The following is a 19,411-nucleotide window of genomic DNA, read 5'->3' as shown; positions in this document are numbered from 1 at the left end:
GAGCATTTCTGCTGAATCTCTCTTTCCTCACCAGTTGGCCTGGAATGCCATGGATGCTAGCGGAGGTGAAATTCCACAGTGAATTTGCAGTATTGCTGTTTGCTTTCAGGGATCTAGAGTGGCTTCCTTTTCTCATTGTGTTGAGGGAAAATAGCAAATTACAGATGTTTGTTTTTGCAGGAACTGTAAAGGCACAGTTATTCTGATAATTTCTTAATACAGTGAACTTTAAAGAACTTCCTCTTCTCATTGTCTTCTTAAAAAGGGGAAACATTCTTATGATAAATGAACACAAAAAGGGAGGTGGATTTTTTCCAATAAACAGGGGTATGGTAACGTCCCCCAGTAGAACTGTGTTGTTGCTGTACATAGATGTTTTTCTAAAACACTGGCTTTTATTTCCAATATATAATTAAGGCTAATCGCTTCTTTGTTGGTGAAAGCTGTAATTCCATGAGGAATGAAGACAGGATAAATATCACTTGGAGCAACATAAATACTGTTCTGAGCTGACCTCAGAACACATTTTGAGTTTTGTGCTTGGGTTGTATCCTGATGCATATATTGAATTCTTGGCTTATGCTCCCTAGTTTACATATTTTAGATCTTTCAGTTTAAAAGATACATATATATATTTTTCACATCATTAGTAATTACTCTTATTAATAAACTTTTTACTTTGGAATAATTTTAGACTTACAGAAAAACAGCAGTGATAGTACAAAGAGTTTCCATATACCACCCCTCACTAAATTTCCCCTAATGTTAACATCTTACATAACTGTAACACATTTATCAAAACTAAGAAATCAACATTGGTGCATTACTATTAACTACAGATTTTATTCAGATTTCACTTGTTTTTCCACTATTGTCCTTTTTCTGTTCCAGGATCCAGTCTAGAATCCTACATTGCATTTACTCTCTGGCTTTTTTTTTTTTTTTTTTTTTGTAAAGTTTTTTAAGAAGGTCATAAACTTATTAAGATTTCATTTGCAAGAGTAACATCTTAAGCATGTGGTGCTTTCCTGATAGGTTGGACTGATGAGTTTCTAAAATGTCTTTGCAGAGATTGCCTTACAGCAAGTTTCCATGTTCTTCCGGTCAGAACCAAAGTGGGAGGTGGTAGAACCATTGAAAGACATAGGTGAGAAACTGGCACATGCCTGGTCTGTTCAAACAGATCACAGAACTGGACTCTTTGTCACGCTTTCCTATCTGTATCCCAAGAAAGCTCTTCAATGCAGGTGATTTCTTTTTCTTTTTGCCTTCCTACTGCTTGAAGACGCAGTCCGTAACTTGTATGCTTAATGAATCTTGGGTAAAGTGCCACCTGGAGATTCAGGGGGTAGTAATGTGTACTCTCAGAGCCATCCGTCATTCTTCATCTCTCTTTCTCACGACACCTCAGCTGAAGTGCCCATTTTCCTGTTCCCGTGAAGAATTTCTTTGTTTGCAGTTGTTTTGGTGTTTTCTGTGGGTTTTTTTTTGGTTTGGGGTTCTGTTTTGTTTTGTTTTGCTTAAGTACAGTCTTTCCCGTGTCAATATTACCAAGTAGTTGTTTTACTGGTGCCTATATTGCTATGGATAAGATTGCCGACCTTAATTTTTTGAATTACTTAGTTAATGAAACTTCTCTCTACTGGTGTAAAAACTATTTGCTATGACTACATCTCTGCTTTTATGGCAGGTTGGAGGATAAGGAAGAAATATTTCTTGATGAAAATTAAAAATCAGCCGAAGGAACGGCTAGTGTTAAGCTGGGTAAGCTGTTTTTTTGCTTCAGTCTCCTTTCATGGACTTGAGATGGGTTTATGAAAGCAGATATTGAAAAAAGATAATTAAGAAATTGTACTGTGCTTCTGAGTGATGTTGTAAAGGCCTCTTCAGTCCCACATCAAAGGAGAGTCATTTTGAGTCACTTTGCTTATTCATTTGGTTATATCCGTGTGATTGTATTTGATCAACTCGTAAACATCTGGAAAGAAACAGGAACAGCTTAAAATAGTTCTGGAACCTCTTTAGGATTGGCAATTTTGCAATTTATTTTAAAGAAGAAATACTTAGGCATTGCTTTATGTTATCTCTCACTTCGGGAGTTCTAGTGATTTGGCTAATGGAATTTGATAAAAAGCATAATTTTGGGGGTTTTTTTCATCGTTCTGTTTTTTTAATTTTAGGTAGTTAACATACAGTGCAATTTGGTTTCTGGAGTAGCATTCAGTGATTCATCACTTATACACAACACCCAGTGCTCATGATAACAAGTGCCCTCCTTAATACCCATCACCCAAGAGTGTCGTTAAGTCCTGGTATTTATATGTTTTGCATTCTACCTCTCCAGAAAAGCCTTGAGGCAGCAAGACTTTGTGTGGCTTTCATCTTTGGTTTACAGTCATATATTTGGACAAATGAAAAAAAGCGAAAGGTTTACAAGGAATTTTTCTTTTGATAACTTAAGACAACACCCTGATATTTTCCCCCATGTTTTCAGGCTGACCTTGGTCCCGACAAGTATCTGTCAGATAAAGATTTTCAGTGTCTAATCAAACTTCTGCCTTCCTGTTTGGTGAGTACAAGCCCTTCTATTCTTTTTCTTTTTTTACTCTTTTATTTTTAAGTCATCTCTACACCCAACATGAGGCTCAAATGAGCACAACCCCGACATCAAGAGTCGCATGCTGTGCTGACTGAGCCAGCCAGGTGCCCCAAGCCCTTCTATTGTTCTAGGTACTGATGACAGATTCAGAGCGTTTTCTTGTAGGTGACCATGGACAGAAGAGCTGGAAGTGCTCTGTAGGCTCAACAGAATGGAGAGGTACAGTGGATTTCATTTCACACTGAAATCGCTCAGGGCTACTCCCATAGTTCAGAGACCATTTGAATGGTATTCATGACATTGGCACAACCCATGAAATTGATAATTTAAATGCTTACGTGTGTTTTAGGCAAATATCCGAGTAGGAAAGCACCTACTTTGTTCTCGGTGAGGATGTTTCTCTCAGTGGAATTGAAAGATCTGTTTCTAGCCTGAGAAAACAGAACTAATATGGATTTAGATAAGCTGGGTGAGGGAAGGCACGAAGAGCCCTTTTGCTGTCCGAGTCACTATTCTTACAGGCCAACTAGTTGGCCTTTGGGAGTGCCTGGCATTATGCCTGCTAATGTACAGTTCTGATCCAAGGCCTTAGTGGAAAGAACCACATCAGTATATTTCAGAATATGTGCAGAATGTCTTCAGGAAAAGACTAATCTGGCCAGAAAAGTGAGTTCTTTATCTGTGGTCTGCATGAGGATGTAGGACCCTAGAATGAGTCATTCATGAGCACAGTTACGCTGACCTATCCAGTTGGGTTGGCAGGTTCATTTTTGAAGATAGAGTGTCTTGTCAAGCTAGCAAAACCAAGCTTTTAATGAGGTGTGCAGCATAGCCAAGAAAAATGCTGTGGTCTTTGTGTGTGATTAGTTGTGTGACACAGACTCTCAGCATTCAATTCCAAATTTCCTTTAATGGCTGTGCTTTTTAAAGAAGAAGGGGGTGCAGATAAGTGGTGCATATTAATTATAGAAAAGTCAGAAAACATGGGTGAGCAAAAATAAGAACATAAAACTCACCTGTAATCCCAAGCAACCAGGAGTATGAACCAAAACGTTTAGTTGTTGCTTTTCTAGAACTTTATATGGTTATTTTTGAAAAATTATACATGTATTGTTTTAAAACCTGGTTTTTTGGTTAATGGTATACCATGTACATCTTTTATGTTGAATAAATATAGTATAACATCATTATTACTGGGTGCGTAGAATTATCTTTACCTCAGTTTATTCAACTAATCTTCTACAAGACATTTGGACCACTTCCAGTTTTTTGTTCTTATTTAAAAAGAAAAAAGCCACAGTGAACAATTCAGGCTAAATATTTGTACCCATCCTTAATTATTTCATCAAATAAATAACAAGAATTAATAAGGGAGATATTTTGAGACTGTATAAATATCCTGTTCTTATCAAAGCCCCACTAGTTTTAGCTTCATTGAGATTTTCCAACTCCATCATTCCTCTTACGTTTATCAGTTGGCATTGTCCTGTAAGGAAGAGCTTCCCATTCTCTCCTCTTTGTCTATTTATATCCGTATGGACTCAAGGATTTTTATTTTATTCATTGGGTTCCTTTTTGGGGTGATGAAAGTGTTCTAAAATTAGATTGTGTGGTAGTTTGTACAGCTCTGAATAGACTGAAAACCATTGAATTGTACACGACAAATAGGTGAATTATAATGGTACGTGAACTATAGTTCAATAAAGCTGTTAACAATATCAACAGCAATCATTTTGATGGGATGGTCAGAAGAAACTTCATGATCAAGGACTATATTTTCCTGGGCACACCCTTCCATCCCCCAACCTACTCAACCCCTGCCCTCCCAAACCTTTGCACAGCTCAGCTCCTATGGGTTTAAATTCTAATGGTGCTCGTTTGAGCGAATGGACATTGTAATACCTGTCTGAAGCCAGTTGGTTCATGTAACCAAAATTCCAGGTCATACAAGGACTTTCAGTCATTAATTTTGTCTTACTCTCCACCCCCACTTGCTTGACATCAATGGCCTCATCTCAGGAAGACACTGTGAATCATCATACTGCACCCTGCAAAAGAACGACGGGAAGATTCATGCTAGCTGCTTTGGATAAGGGCCAAGATGCCAAAAGATGCTGCTTTTTCGCTTGTTTTCTGGCTTTTACGCTCGCTGGCTTGGCACCAAACAGCACTGTGAAATGTTAGGCAACGCTGTGAATGAAGACACATTTATCCTGGTCCTCACTTGGCTGTGCTAGGGTTTGGCTGTACTCTCTACCAGTGTACAGAGGCAGAATATTAAAACCATTATCCCCCAGACTTCTGCCTGAGCTAGGAGCATGTGCATCCCCAGGCAGATATGGAGAGCTCACCGTGCCACTTCTCCATGTCCCTTTGTCAGTATAGTTTATGTTCCTTCTCTCATCTAAAGAATGACATGCTAGTTGATCATCTGATAAGAAAATGCCACATGTTCAGGGAACATCCCCACATTTATGTGCAACTAAACTGCTGAGATGGAACTTAACTCTACGTAACCAGATTCTTGATCTCAAAGGACCCAGATGCTGATGCGAATAAATGTGAATGTCTGTTTTGTTTTGGCAGCACCCTTATATCTATCGGGTCACCTTTGCCACAGCTAATGAATCCTCTGCATTGCTTATTAGGATGTTTAATGACAAAGGAACTTTGAAGGACCTGATCTACAAGGTACTTGTGGTGCAAGTTCAGGGTCATAAAGAAATTCTCAAGTCCCTTCAGAACCTGTTACAGATACTTGATCCCTAAGGTTCTGGAAGTTAGGCCCTGAGGGTTTTATTTTAAGTTTGATTTGATTTGGAATTTATTTTGATTTTAGCAGTAAAACTACCCAGTCTGGTTAAAGAGCATTCCTTTCCCCAAATGAAATAAGGTTGAACAGGTAATGATTATGTCCATTACATTGTAGGCTGCTCATTTAGGTCAGTTTTAAAGTTTTTGTCTTTCACTTAACAAAGCAATACTGAACTATCTCAGTAAAGTTGGAAAACAAAACTTGGGAGTCTGCTAAGGCCAAGACCAGGCCCAGCTTCACTGGACCAGAGAAGGGATGGAACTCAGGGCAGCCTCTTTCTATCAACTGTACAGATTCTAGTACTTTAAAAACCCACATCCTATGAGCTGACCTCATCTGGCACCCCTAGCTGCTTAGAGTCCTGCCTGGTCCAGGAGGCTACATGTGGGACTCAGACCCTCTGCTGCTTTCTTACATGCTCTTTGTGCTTTTCTAAAGGCAAAACCAAAAGACCCATTCCTAAAGAAGTACTGCAACCCTAAGAAGATTCAGGGCCTTGAACTCCAGCAAATAAAAACATATGGGCGGCAAATATTAGAGGTAAGGGGTATTTAATATTTGCTTAGGTTGCATTGGAATTTCATCCAGATTACAGTATTCTTTTGGGAAAGTTCTTAGGCAATATTCAAAATAGTTTAAGTTGTCTGATTGCTTATAAACTGATAGCATTGTCCTATTTTATCCCAAAAAACAAATACTTGAGACTAAGGCAGCCAATTCAGATCTACAGAATTCCAAAATCTTAGCTATTGGCATTTAGGGTCTGATTTTTAAGAACTTCACGGTGCAGATACCAACTTTTGTATTATATTTGGTTGATCTTTATCTTTGTGCCAAGATTGTTGATTTTCTTTTATCAGTACATAACCATATGGCTCCCTTGCAGAAGTGTAACTAGCATGAAAAGCCTTTCCCGTATCACTCTCTAGAGCAGTGTTCTCCAGGCTTCTTGGATTGTGTGACCCTATCAGTGAAAACAAACAAAACTCCCCTCAATATTACACATATATAACTATTATATGCATGCACTACTACTAATATATGTTGTATATTATAAGTTAAGTTAGGAAAGAAGGAGTTTTTTTTTTTTCAAGTAGGCTCCACGCCCAGTGCGGAGCCCAACATGGGGCTTGAACTCATGACCCTGAGATCAAGACCTGAGCTAAAATCAAGAGCTGGACAGTTAACTGACTGAGCCATCCAGGCACCCCGGAAAGAAGGAGATTAAAAACAAACAAATAGAAAGAGAAGTTGTCATATTTTCTTCCAGTCCTCAGTAGATTGTTCTGGGCACCCCTTTTGGCTAGCACTGCTCTAGTTCATGAGGTCATTATGGGTGTATCTTCAGGCATCTCTCTTTTTTTTTTTTTTTAAAGATTTTATTTATTTATTTGAGAGAGAGAATGAGAGAGAGAGAGCGCACGAGAGGGGGGAGCGGGAGAGGGAGAAGCAGACTCCCCGCTGAGCAGGGAGCCTGATGGGGGACTCAATCCCGGGACTCCAGGATCATGACCGGAGCTGAAGGCAGTCGCTCAACTAACTGAGCCACCCAGGCGCCCTCCAGGCATCTCTCTTGCTGGGTGAGCCACTGTTTATGAAATGGCAGCTGAAAAGTTTGCTTCTTTCTGTAGGAGCCTGTCATGTGTCCTATTAATAGCGTAATATATTCTGAGAAGAGGTTGGCCTAGGGATGTTTTTAGCTCAACCCCTTTTCCTGGACAACTGGCCGATGCCCTGACATGATAGCTTTACTCATCTGTGTGGGAGGGTCAAGACTTTGGCCCGAAAGCTGCGGGCCTGTTGAGATCAGAAAGTGCTTGAAGTCAAGCTTTCTGGCATCAAAGCTGTTAACCCCAAGCGGATTCAGGCTGCTCCTCTGTTCTTTGGATATGAGGGAGCTTGGCCTTGCATCTCACATCTGGAAAGCATTCAGCATCACCCCCTTTTCCAAAGAAATGGATGGAGGTGGCATTTGTCTTTAGGAATCTCCTCAGTGACCTGTTTGGTTTTGTTTCAAAATACATTGACTTAAAAACAAAGTTCAGCCTATCTCATAGCTGAATGAGTTGGGGGGAAAATGTAACCTATGTGTATTTTTTAATAGGTACTAAAGTTTCTACATGACAAGGGATTCCCTTATGGGCATCTTCATGCTTCCAATGTGATGCTAGATGGTGACACTTGCCGGCTGCTAGACCTTGAGAATTCCTTATTGGGCCTTCCTTCCTTCTACCGATCCTATTTCTCACAATTCAGGAAAATCAACGTAAGTTGCTAGAAGTAACAAAAACAGCAATTTCATTTTTAGGTATAAATGTTCTCCATGGCAGGACCCATGACCTGCCCGTGTAAGAAATATGCACCAGGCGGTGAAAGGTACAGGCAGGGTAGGCCATGCCTGTTGGCTGTGTTCTCTCACAGAGCATCACTCTATCTTTAAGAGCCTCGTTGAAATGGTAGACAGGACGATGAGGGACATAGAATCACTGACTGGAAAACAGTGGAGAGTAGACCCAAGACCTTGGGTCAGAGCAATGCCTTTGGAGCTTTTGCACAAGGCCTTAGAGTTGTGTTTTCCCTACCAATTATGAGTGGGGTTGGCCCTGGGCCATGTTTCTCTCAGTGGAAGCCTAGGGAAGGAGCATTGGGATTCACAAAGCCAAACTGAAGGATAACCATGCTGCTGCCCTCTTGTCTTCCACAGACGTTGGAAAGCATGGACGTCCACTGCTTTGGCCACTTACTGTATGAAATGACTTACGGACGACCGCCAGACTCAGTGCCTGTAGATTCCTTCCCTCCAGCACCGTCTATGGCTGTGGGTCAGTATGGGGTTTGGAGGAGTCTTCTGAGCCCTGGTAGTCTGCAGAGCTACTCACCCCCTTTCCAGAGTCCAGGAAGGACCCAGAGGAAGTTGCCATGCTCCATAGCCAGCCAAATCCCATTTAAAAGTAAACCAGGTCTGAGTGATTTATTTAAATTCACTTCACTAAAAATTCAGATGGCTTGTCCATTTGTCAGGCTATCTGAAACCTCAGGAGACATATTGTAACTGTGTTCGAATTTTGGAAGCAGGAGGTTGTAGAGCAGTCTGGCCAGACCGAGTCTGATATAGAAGCAGAAGCTAGGAGCAGGCAAATTGAAGCCAGCCTTTCAACATGGACAGGTGTCAAGGGCCAGACCAAGGCTGGAGTGGGACCTGCAAGGAACAAGAGAGCCACGGGCCGGACATCTGGTAGATAAAAGGTTGGCAGGCCGAGAGCAGGGAAAGGTCGGCGGGAATACAGACGCCTGGCAAATTGGATCCAGGCATTCCTCCAGCCTTGCTTAGGGGACCGAGGAGGGCCAGAGGACAGGCGGGAGACACCCTTGGGAGAGAGACGTGGGGACTGATGCAGACTCATCCGGGGACCCTTTCATCCCGTCCCCAGCCAGCTTAGAACTCACCGCTAGAGCACTAAGAGGGGAGGGCAGGGTAGCTCTTGGACCACCGGGCCTTCGAGGTGGGCAAGCTAACCCTCCGCCAAGTGCTGGTTTTGTGTCCAATGAGGTGCTTCAAGAGCACAGGCCCTGAGACCACTTTGTGTCGAGTTCGAACAGCTGAAACTGAACAGTGACCTGTGAGAAGAAAAATCCGGCTGCTTTGGTTTATATCATCCGGGGTGTTGGATGATGAGATAGCAACAACTGGCATCTCGTGTGCTGGTTCTGATTGAAAAGCAAGCAAGCAGCAAAACGTCTTTCGAGTTCAGAGTTTTCTGCGTAGTGTTTCCTTCTCCTCTAAGGGAGCAAACACTTTAATGAATGATATCTGGAATCCTTCCTCCAGTTCTCTTTGAAGTATGTTTAGCTTTCTGTCAGCATGTGGTTTCTGCACCATTTATTCTGAGTCATCGGTAACATAGTATTGCCAGCATTCCCCTTCCCGACGTATGCCATCTGTCTGTGCGTGGAGAGTTTTGACACCGTCCTGATCAGTCTGCAGACAGTTGTTGCAAAGTGGTGTCAGACTTTTTGTCACCAAGTGGATTTGCCAGCATGTTCTGTGGAACTAAAATGTGTATCTGTTCATTTCAAGTGGCCGTGTTGGAGTCTACGCTGTCTTGTGAAGCCTGTAAAAATGGCATGCCTACCGTCTCCCGGCTCTTACAGATGCCGTAAGTCAATCACACGCCTTGGTTGTCACCTTCCTAACTGTGTAGAACGCTGGACCGCTAAGCCAGGTGCCTGGCGCCGTGGTCGAGACTCAGGTGTGGTCCTTGCAGAGTCGAAGTGACGTGCTTGCTGTCGGTCATGTGCAGCATGATATCATGACCTCTCCACTACTGTGGTCTGATTGCTCTCCCTTCATGTCCGCATCTTCACACGTGTCTCTTGCTGTCGATGTTAGTTAGTGTCCTGTGCATGTACACGTGCCCCCCGCCCCTGCTTAGGACATTCTGACGGAGGGCCTGCTCGTGCGCTGTCCGTGGTCCTGTTTCCTCACACCAGCTGGCCCTCAGCCGTGGCTGGTTCTGCCCTCTCAGAGGAGAGCAGCGTGTTTCTGACCCGCAGTGCACTCGTTTGTTCCTTTGCTCTCTGGGTAACATCGATCACACATCTAACAGGTACCAGGCATTGTGCAAGGGGCTTGGAGCGCAGAAGACAGTCTCCCTTAAACCGGGTTGTGACTAGTTCATCAGGACCCTGGAAATAGTGCTGCAGGGCCTTGCCTCCAGCTATGTTCTCTGTCCCTTCTTGGAGAGGGCAGCAGCGTGGTTAAGAAGGGTGGGTCTGAGGTTAGACAGCCTGGGGGTGGACCCAGCCTCACCACTTCGACCTGGGTGACCTTGGGCAGGTTTCCTGCATCTGGAAGCGGAGGCTCCTTATCTGGGAAACGGGGATGGGAATAAGCCCCACCGGAGAGGGTTGTGGGCAGGATTGAATGAGACGATTCCTGGTGAAGCGCCAGGTACTTAACAAGTGCCTATCGAGTGTTACTTGTGATGAGTATTGATTCAGCCTATATTTTGTGAGCATCACGTGCCATGCGGCGCACCCAGTGCGTTGTCTGTTCCAGCTTGTTGTATAACAGATGTACTCAGGAAACAGTGATGTGGGGACACAGGACAGGGCTCAGCTTGAATGCATACGGCCAGAGCTCAGCGGAGGTCCCTGTGTTTAGAGAAGGTCTGCTGTAGCCCAGGCGCTGTCCTAGGCCCTGTGGAAGCTGTGCCGAGCCACCCCAGGCCCCGCCCCAGCCCCTGCCCATGGATGTGACATATTTAAAGTACAATTGACACTAGCGCGTCCCTGTCGCAAGCAGCCACCATTAACAACAGTGTAAATATGGAAAAATAGACCCAATTAGGGAAATGAAATAATTTTCATACAAATTTTTAAAACAGCATGCATTTGTAGTTAGGGAACAGCCTGGATTCATGTTAATTTACTTGGGTTTGCATTTGCAGCCCCCACGTTCCAGAGCTCTTCCATTCTCCTCCCAGCCTTCCAAGTCTAAAGGGAATCCACATTGTTTTTTCCTCACTGAGGTCTTTCTACCCTGTGGCCTTCAGCCTTGAGAAGAATACTTGAAGAGGCGTGAACTATGTTCAGTTAAAACACGTTTTCTGGAAGTAAATAGGCCTGTGCCCTTGACAGGGAGAGTTCTGTTTCCACCTCCAGAGCCGCCCAGGGAACACTGTGGGGAAAAGTTAACTGTGTCATTTCTACTTGTGAAGTATTTCCTGTTTTTTAAAAAGGGGGACTCCTCAAGGCAAGACTCCCACATAGCCATATGGGCACTGCCCAAGCAACCATTTAAATTCTCCAAACTGTCTTAGCCAAAGTAGTTCAGAATTCCTCATGCTGTTGTTTTTAGTCACATAATTTTTGAAGAGAGAATTGACATACTCTAAAAGCTGCCTTTTTTTTTTTAAGGGAATACAAGAAACACTTCTTAGAAAAAAATTATTTTCTTGTTAGATTCCAATCAGAATAGTTTCTTTCTACTTAGACATTTTTATTTTACTGAGCTCTAGAAAAAATTTTTTAAAGATTTATTTATTTATTTTAGAGAGAGAGTGAGAGCAGGGGGAGGGGCAGAGGGCGAAGGAGAGAGAAAGAATCTTTTTTTTTTTTTTTTTTTTTTTTTTTTTTTAAAGATTTTATTTATTTATTTGACAGAGACAGAGACAGTGAGAGCAGGAACACAAGCGGGGGAGTGGGAGAGGGAGAAGCAGGCCTCCCGCTGAGCCGGGAGCCCGATGTGGGACTCGATCCCAGGACCCTGGGATCATGACCCGAGCCGAAGGCAGTCGCTTAACCAACTGAGCCACCCAGGCGCCCGAGAGAAAGAATCTTAAGCAGACTCCGCACTGAGCGCAGAGCCCAATATAAGGCTTAATCTCACCACCCTAAGATTATGAGCTGAGCTGAAACCCAAGAGTCAGACACTTAACTGACTGCGCCACCCCTAGAATAAATTTTATCCTCTTCTGGGATTTAACAAAAAAGGGGGGATATTGGTTATTCTGTTTAGAAATACCTACTGCATAAATTATTTGCAGTATAATAAATATAACTATAATAAAATAATAATTTGCAAAACTAATTTTTTAAAGTGTGTATTACTTTACTATATAGCATGAGAGGACTGTTGCCCTGCAGTGTGGGGAAATAACCTTCAGTACAGGGTTGACCCAGTCTCTCCCTGGTAGCACCTCTGATACCGGGGGGCAGGGGGGAGGTGCTGAGGTTTTTCTGCAGTCACATCGGGTGGCCTGTAAACTTGGAGTTTGTCGATAAGCATGAAATGGTGGACTGGGCCAGGGCTGGGGCATGTGGGAACCTCATGGGCTAAAAATGTCTCATTTTGTTTTGATCCTGTTCTGAGAGGACACCTGGGCTTAAGAAAGATTTTGTTTGTTTCTTTTCTTAACAGATTATTCAGTGATGTTTTACTAACCACTTCTGAAAAGCCACAGTTTAAGGTAAAGCAAATCATATCTTTTTTTGGTTTGTGACATATATAAGTTGATTTTGAAACTTAGTGCTTTTAAAAAAATGACTGAAGTAGAACTGACATACAACATTATATTAGTTTCAGGTGTAAAACAACATTATAACTATAATGTGGTAATCACCACAGTAAGTCTAGTTAACGTCTATCACTATATATGGTTCTAATTCTTTTCTTCTTGTGGTGAGAACTTCTAAGATTTACTTTCTTAGCGACTTTCAAGTATACAATACAGTATATTAATAATAGTCACCATGCTGTACATTATATGCCTATGACTTATTATTTTGGAACTGGAAGTTTGTACCTTTTGCCCCCTTCACCTGTTTCATCTGTCCCCTCACCCCGACCCTTGCAAACCACCATTCTGTTCCGTTCTGTTCTCTGTGAGCAATCTGTTCTGTATGAGTTCAGGTTTTGTTTTGTTTTTAGATCCCACATGAAATGAGATCATATGGTATTTGTCTTTCTCTCTCTGTCTTATTTCACTTAGCATAATGCCCCTAAGCTCCATTCATGTTGTTGCAAATGGAAGGATTTCCTTTTTTTTAAGTGGCTGAGTAATATTCCATCATATATACCCACATTTTCTTTATCCATTCATCCATTGATAGACACTTAGGTTGTTTCCATGTCTTGGTGTAAATAATGCTGCAGTGAACATGGGAGTGCATATCTTTTTGATTTAGTGTTTTCATTTCCTTTAGATACATACCCAGAAGTGGAATTCTGGATCATATGGTATTTTTAATTTTTTGAGGAACCTCCATACTATTTTCCCAATTTACATTCCACCGATAGTGTAAAGGTTTTTTTCTCCACATCCTCGCCAACAGTTGTTATGTTGTCCTTCTGATACCAGCCATTGTAGCAGATGTTAGGCGGTATCTCTTGTGGTTTTGATTTGCATTTCCATGGTTAGTGATGTTGAGCTCCTTCTCATTACTTGTTGGCCATCTGTGTGTCAAGTTAGTGCTTTTTTTAATCAAACGAGAAGGTACAATAATTTTTTTATTGACGTATAGTTAACATACAATATCCTCTTAGTTTGCGTACATCAAAGTAATTTGATATTTTTTATACATTATGAAATGATCCCCACAATAAGTCTAGTCACCATCTATCATCACACAAAGTCGTTAAAATATTGACTGTATTCTGTATGCTGCAATGAACATGGCTTATTTATTTTATAACTGGAAGTTTAGGTACAGTATTTATAATAGCAAAAATTTGAAAACAATCTAAATGTTCTACAATTAGGGACTAGCTTAATAATTTATGGTACATCTGTTTGATAAAATATTTTTTATCTAATAGAAGTAAAATTTATAAAGACATTGTAGTAGCATGGAAAGCAATTATTTGGGCTAAGGGGAAGAAGAAGCAGGATATAAAATACAATGTGTAAAAATGTATTCACCTGTATCTAGCAGAAAGGCAGGAAGGAAGCATCCTGGTAAGTAGCAGCATTGTGTGGTATTGTGGGAAGTACAGGAGCTTTGGAACCCAAAAAACCCAGGATGATGCCTTACTTTGCTTTTTTAATACCAGCCATTTATCTACGGCTGCTTTCTCAGACAAAACATTTTTTTTTATAAAGATTTTATTTATTTACTTGTCAGAGCAAGAGAGAGAGAGAGCATGAGCAGGGGGAGTGGCAGGCAGAGGGAGAGGGAGAAGCAGACTCCCCGCTGAGCAGGGAGCCCGACGCAGGGCTCGATCCCAGGACCCCAGGATCATGACCTGAGCCAAAGGCAGACACTTAACTGACTGAACTACCCAGGCGCCCCATCAGACATGACAGTTGACATTTTGGATCAGATGGTTGTTTGTTGTGGGGACTGTCCTGTGCATTGTCGGAGGTTAAGCGACATCCCTGGCCTGTCCCCTCTAGATGTGAGCAGTGCTTCCCTTCTGCCCCACACATTGTGACGATAAAAAATGTCTCCCCAAATTGCCAAATGTCCCCTAGAGAGAGAAGGGGGCAAAACCACCGCTATCTGAGATCCACTCATCTATGGGTCTGATCTTTGAGTTGCTGTTTACTCAGTATGTACAATTGGTGAGTAACGCCTGTTTATTGTCCTTGATCAACTGAGATGGTCCACATGAGCACCTGGGGGCAGGGGTGGCTCTCCTCAGGGCTCGCAGTTAGTTTTGGTCTGGGCAGTAGAATGAAGGGTGATTCTTCCTCCTCTCCATATTCCAAAGGAACATGTAATACTATTATGATGAAATTCCTTTTAGGAAAAACAAAAACAAGGTGGGGTCAGAAGATTGTACAGGAGAGGAAGACATTTTCCTCTGTCCTGTTTTGCCAGTCAGAGGAGTTCTTTTTTTTTTTTTTTTAAGATTTTATTTATTGATTTGACAGAGAGAGACACAGTGAGAGAGGGAACACAAGCAGGGGGAGTGGGAGAGGGAGAAGCAGGCTTCCCGCTGAGCAGGGAGCCCGACGGGGCTCGATCCCAGGACCCTGAGATCATGATCTGAGCCGAAGGCAGACGCTTAACGACTAAGCCACCCAGGCGCCCCAGTCAGAGGAGTTCTGACAAAAATAGCTTGTTTGGATCTGAAGTAGGAAAGAAAAACATTTAAATCCATCTCTTCTTCATTGGAAGTCCCCAGTAAATATATTCAGTCTTGTAAATAAATATGCTCTCCCCAACCCTGAAAGTCCTTATTAGACCTTGTTCTTTCTCTGAACCAGAGAGTCTGTGCAACAATGACAACGTGATTTTAAAAACCAAGGTTAATTTCTTGTGTATGTACTTTCTTTCTGGAGAGATAGATAAGAAACTGGTGACATTGGTTGCCTCCATGGAAGAGAACTAGTTGGCAGACTTTTTACTGTGTCTGTACCCTTTCATATCTTTGAATTTTGAACCATATTACCTACTCAAAGGTTTTTAAATTTAAATTTTTTAAAGAATAATAGAGACAGAAAGTTCAACATGATCCAGGCATCTGTTTCCCAGGCCTGAGCTCCTTGTGGCTTGAGAAACTAATAAATTAAGAAATGACAGGCACAGCATACCAGGTACCAGACCTTCCGGCAGGCTCAGTTGGTAGCTCAGGTCATGATCTCAGGGTTGTGGGATTGAGCCCTCCTTCCGTTGGGCTCTGTGCTGGAGCCTGCTGAAGATTCTCTCTCTCCCTCTGCTTCACCCCCCCTCCCCCACCCCCTGCCCTGCCACACCCTCTCTCTCAAAAAAAACTGTCTTCTGGCAGGAAAAAGCTTAAGCTTGTGAAATTCAGGAAGTTTTAATTTTTCACAGAGAAAATTTTTCTGAAGTTATAAAATATTACAGTTATTTGAATTTGTGTGTGTGTTCCAGTATATTTTTATTTTAATTATGATAAAAAACATAAATTATCCTCTTAACCATTTTTAAGTGTACACTTCAGGAGTGTTAACTGTGTTCACATTTGTTGTGTAACAGATCCCTAGAACTTTTTTTTTAAGATTTTATTTATTTATGGGACGCCTGGGTGGCTGAGTCGGTTGAGAGGCTGCCTTCAGCCCAGGTCGTGATCCCAGGGTCTTGGGATTGAATCCCACATCGGGCTCCTTGCTGAACAGGGAGCCTGCTTCTCCCTCTCTCTCCCTCTGCTTGTGCTCTCTCTGTCAAATAAATAAAATCTTAAAAAAAATAATAATAAGATTTTATTTATTTATTTGACAAACAAATAGCGAGAGAGGGAACACAAGCAGGGGGAGTGGGAGAGGGAGAAGCAGGCTTCCCGCGGAACAGGGAGCCCAATGCGGGGCTCGATCCCAGGACCCTGGGACCATGGCCTGAGCCGAAGGCAGACGTTTAACGACTGAGTCACCCAGGTGCCCCCCCCCCCAGAACATTTTTATCTTGGTAACTGAAACTAGAGACCCATCAAACAACTCCCCGTTAACCCATCCCCAGCCCTTGGCAAATACAGTTCTACTTTCTGCTTCCATGACTTTGACTAGTTCAGATATCTCATACAAACGGGAACATACAGTATTTGTTCTTTCGTGACTGGCTTATTTCACTTAGCGTAGTGTCTTCTGTGTTTATTGGTGTTACAGCATGTGACAGGATTTCCTTTTTTTTTTCCTAAGATTTTATTTATTTATTTGAGAAAGAGAGAGAGCACGAGTGAGGGGAGAGGAGCAGAGAGAGAGGGAGAAGCAGGTTCCCCACCGAGCAAGGAGCCCGATGCAGGACTCGATCCCAGGACCCTGGGATCATGACCCGAGCTGAAGGCAGATGCCTAACGACTGAGCCACCCAGGCGCCCCAGGATTTCTTTTTTTTTTTGAAGGCTGAATACTATTCTACTGTATGCATATACCACATTTTGTTTATCCTTTCCTCTGTGGATGGACATTTGAGCTGTTTTCGCCTCTTGGCTATTGTGAATAATGCTGCAGTGTGTGCACATATCTCTTCAGGACCCTGCTTTCAATTCTTCCGGGTGCGTACCCAGAAGTGGCATAGCTGGGTCGTGTGGTATTTCTGTTTTTAGCCTTTTGAGGAACTCCGTGCTGTCTTCCACCACAGCTGCACCATTTCTCGTTCCCACCGTCAGTGCACGAGGGCTCCAGTTTCTCCACATCTTCGCCAACACTTGTTATTTTCTGCTTTTTCAGTAGTGACCATCCTAGTGGGTGTGAGGTGCTATCTCAGCATGGTTGTGATTTACATTCCTCTAATGATGAGAGATGTTGATTAATCTTTTCATACACTTGTTGCCCATTTGTAAATCTTTGGAGAAATGTCTCTTCAGGTCCTTTGCCCTTTTTTTTTTTCCCCTTAGATTTTCTGATCTTTTTTTTTTTTTTTCCAGCTTTATTCTGGTATAATCTATTTTTTGTGACACATCCGTTTTTCCATCAGGTTACTTATTTTTCTTTTGTGGGGTTATGAGAGTTCTTTATATATTTTGGCTATTAATCCCTTATTAAATATATGATTTCCAATTATTTTCTCCCATTCCATAGGTTCCTTTTTACTCTCTTGATTGTTTCCTTTGATACACAGAAGTTTCTAAAAAGTTCCATCTCTTTTTGCTTTTCTGGCCTGTGCTTTTGGTGTCTTATCCAAAATCATTGTCAGATACAATATCTTAAAGCTTTTGTTTTGTTCTAGGAGTTTTCTAGTTTTGGGTCTTCAGTCCAATTTTGAGTTAATTTTTGCATATAGTATAAGGTGAAGGTCCAGCTTCATTTTTTCACATGTAGAGATACTCAATTTTCCCAGCACCATTTATTGAAGACACTGTCCTTTCTCTACTATATATATACTTTTTGGCACCCTATTCAAATATCACTTCACCATATGCATGAGGGTTTATTTCTAGGCTCTCTATTCTATCCTGTTGTTCTGTGTGTCTGTCTGTATGCCAATATAACATTATTTTGATTACTGTAGTTTTGTAATATATTTTGAAATCAAGAAGTGTGATGCTTCCAATTTTGATCTTCTTTTTCAAGATTGTTTTGGCATTTTGGGGCCCCTTCAGTATTACTTGAATTACATGAAACATACCATGTTTATTTATGTGTTTTATGTATTCATTACTAAAAAATGGTAATGAGGTGAGCATGTTGGGGATGGATAGTAGTCAATTGAGTGGATATCTTGTAACTGATTCTATTGCAGATTCCCTCCTTCATGATAACCAACCGCTCCTTTATTAAAACCAGGACTTAAGAGAATCTCTGGCCATTTTACTCCATGGGTCATGTACGTTCTCTTCTTTCAGATCCCCACAAAGTTAAAAGAGGCATTGAGAATTGCCAAAGAATGTATAGAAAAAAGACTAATTGAAGAACAGAAACAGGTAAATTGCTAGTAGCTCCTTATTGCCTTTTTTTTTTTTTTAAGATTTTATTTATTTATTTGACAGAGGGAGAGAGCACAAGCAGGGGGAACAGTAGAGGGAGAGGGAGAGGGAGAAGCAGGCTCCCCGCCAAGTAGGGAGCCCAAGGCGGGGCTCAATCCCAGGACCCTGGGATCATGACCTAAGCCAAAGGCAGACGCTTAACCATCTGAGCCACCCAGGCGCCCCCTCCTTATTGCCTTTTGATCTTTTAGCTTTCGCATCCTTTGCCGTGGTATTCACAGTGACTTACTTTTGGCTGGTTGTTCGTTCCATAAACATTTCTTGCATCCTTGCTCTGAACCGGCCTCCATGCTCAGTATTGTGAAATAGCCTGTTACTTCACAGTCCTGCCCTCAAGGTGCTCAGCCTGTGGGGGAAACAAGCACATCCATAACGCGTGGTCTTCCTTTATGATTGGGGCAGGTGGGGTAGTGGTGGCGGGCACATGTGGTCCTTGCTCTGAAGGTGCTGGGAGCCACACTTGTCTTCCACAGAAGAGAGAAGGGCAGGAAGGAACAGGGGGAAATGAGAAAGGTCTTCATCTTCTGGCAGACTCTTCTCCCAGACATCCAGACCCAAGCTTGGAGGCAGACAGGCTGAGCAAGGACAGAATTTTCATCCAGAATAATTTGATTTGGCAAAACATGTTAGAGATTTTCATTAACAGGATACACTTACATTTGTGGTAAATTGTGGTCTCTCAAAGATTCACCAGCATCGAAGACTGACAAGAGCTCAGTCTCACCATGGATCTGAAGAAGAAAGGAAAAAGAGAAAGATTTTAGCTCGAAAGGTAAGCCTCCTGTGAATTCTTTTTTTTTTTTTTTTTTAAGATTTTATTTATTTATGAGAGAGAGAGAGAGAAAGCATGGGTAGGGGGAGAGGAAGAAGCAGGCTCCCCACTGAGCGGGGAGCCAGACGCCAGGCTCCATCCCAGGACCCTGAGATCATGACCTGAGCTGAAGGCAGACACTTAACAACTGAGTCACCCAGGCGCCCTCTCTCTGTGAATTCTTGACTACATGTGAAGAAAGTTGTAGGTTAATAGTGCACATTTAGTTAATGACAAGATTTTGTGCTATATCTCCTTGAAAGCTAAAACTATTTCCAGATGACTGTTTTGCAGCTTT

General features: G+C 42.2%; 1 protein-coding gene and 1 long non-coding RNA gene across 21 annotated transcripts in view; one reads left to right on the top strand and one right to left on the bottom strand.

The window, feature by feature from the left end:
* Positions 1 to 19,411, top strand: part of PXK (PX domain containing serine/threonine kinase like) — a 109,106-nt gene that overhangs the window by 42,187 nt on the left and 47,508 nt on the right. For all 20 annotated transcript variants that reach the window (XR_010412380.1, XR_010412377.1, XR_010412376.1 and 17 more), the window contains 11 exons: positions 1,070 to 1,147; positions 1,691 to 1,764; positions 2,495 to 2,569; positions 5,186 to 5,290; positions 5,853 to 5,954; positions 7,519 to 7,680; positions 8,119 to 8,236; positions 9,493 to 9,571; positions 12,337 to 12,385; positions 18,162 to 18,239; positions 18,988 to 19,074. Coding sequence is in view for 16 of the 20 variants with exons in the window: in XM_045862058.3 (XP_045718014.1) it covers positions 1,070 to 1,147; positions 1,691 to 1,764; positions 2,495 to 2,569; positions 5,186 to 5,290; positions 5,853 to 5,954; positions 7,519 to 7,680; positions 8,119 to 8,236; positions 9,493 to 9,571; positions 12,337 to 12,385; positions 18,162 to 18,239; positions 18,988 to 19,074 (1,007 nt within the window). In the remaining 4 variants the exon portion in view is untranslated. The remainder of the gene's footprint in view (positions 1 to 1,069; positions 1,148 to 1,690; positions 1,765 to 2,494; positions 2,570 to 5,185; positions 5,291 to 5,852; positions 5,955 to 7,518; positions 7,681 to 8,118; positions 8,237 to 9,492; positions 9,572 to 12,336; positions 12,386 to 18,161; positions 18,240 to 18,987; positions 19,075 to 19,411) is intronic.
* LOC135364753 (uncharacterized) lies at positions 14,323 to 19,035 on the bottom strand. Its single transcript, XR_010412419.1, has 3 exons — positions 18,960 to 19,035; positions 18,532 to 18,648; positions 14,323 to 14,657 (listed from the first exon to the last, which is right to left on the bottom strand). It is a non-coding gene; the product is annotated as an uncharacterized LOC135364753 (long non-coding RNA).

The sequence above is a fragment of the Mirounga angustirostris genome, unplaced genomic scaffold (genome assembly GCF_029215605.1).
Source record: "Mirounga angustirostris isolate CCGP_5_RB_7025 unplaced genomic scaffold, mMirAng1.0.hap1 SCAF_1, whole genome shotgun sequence".
Taxonomy (NCBI): domain Eukaryota; kingdom Metazoa; phylum Chordata; class Mammalia; order Carnivora; family Phocidae; genus Mirounga; species Mirounga angustirostris.
The sequence above is the reverse complement of the archived record's forward strand: the minus strand, read 5'-3'. Positions and strand labels throughout refer to the sequence as shown.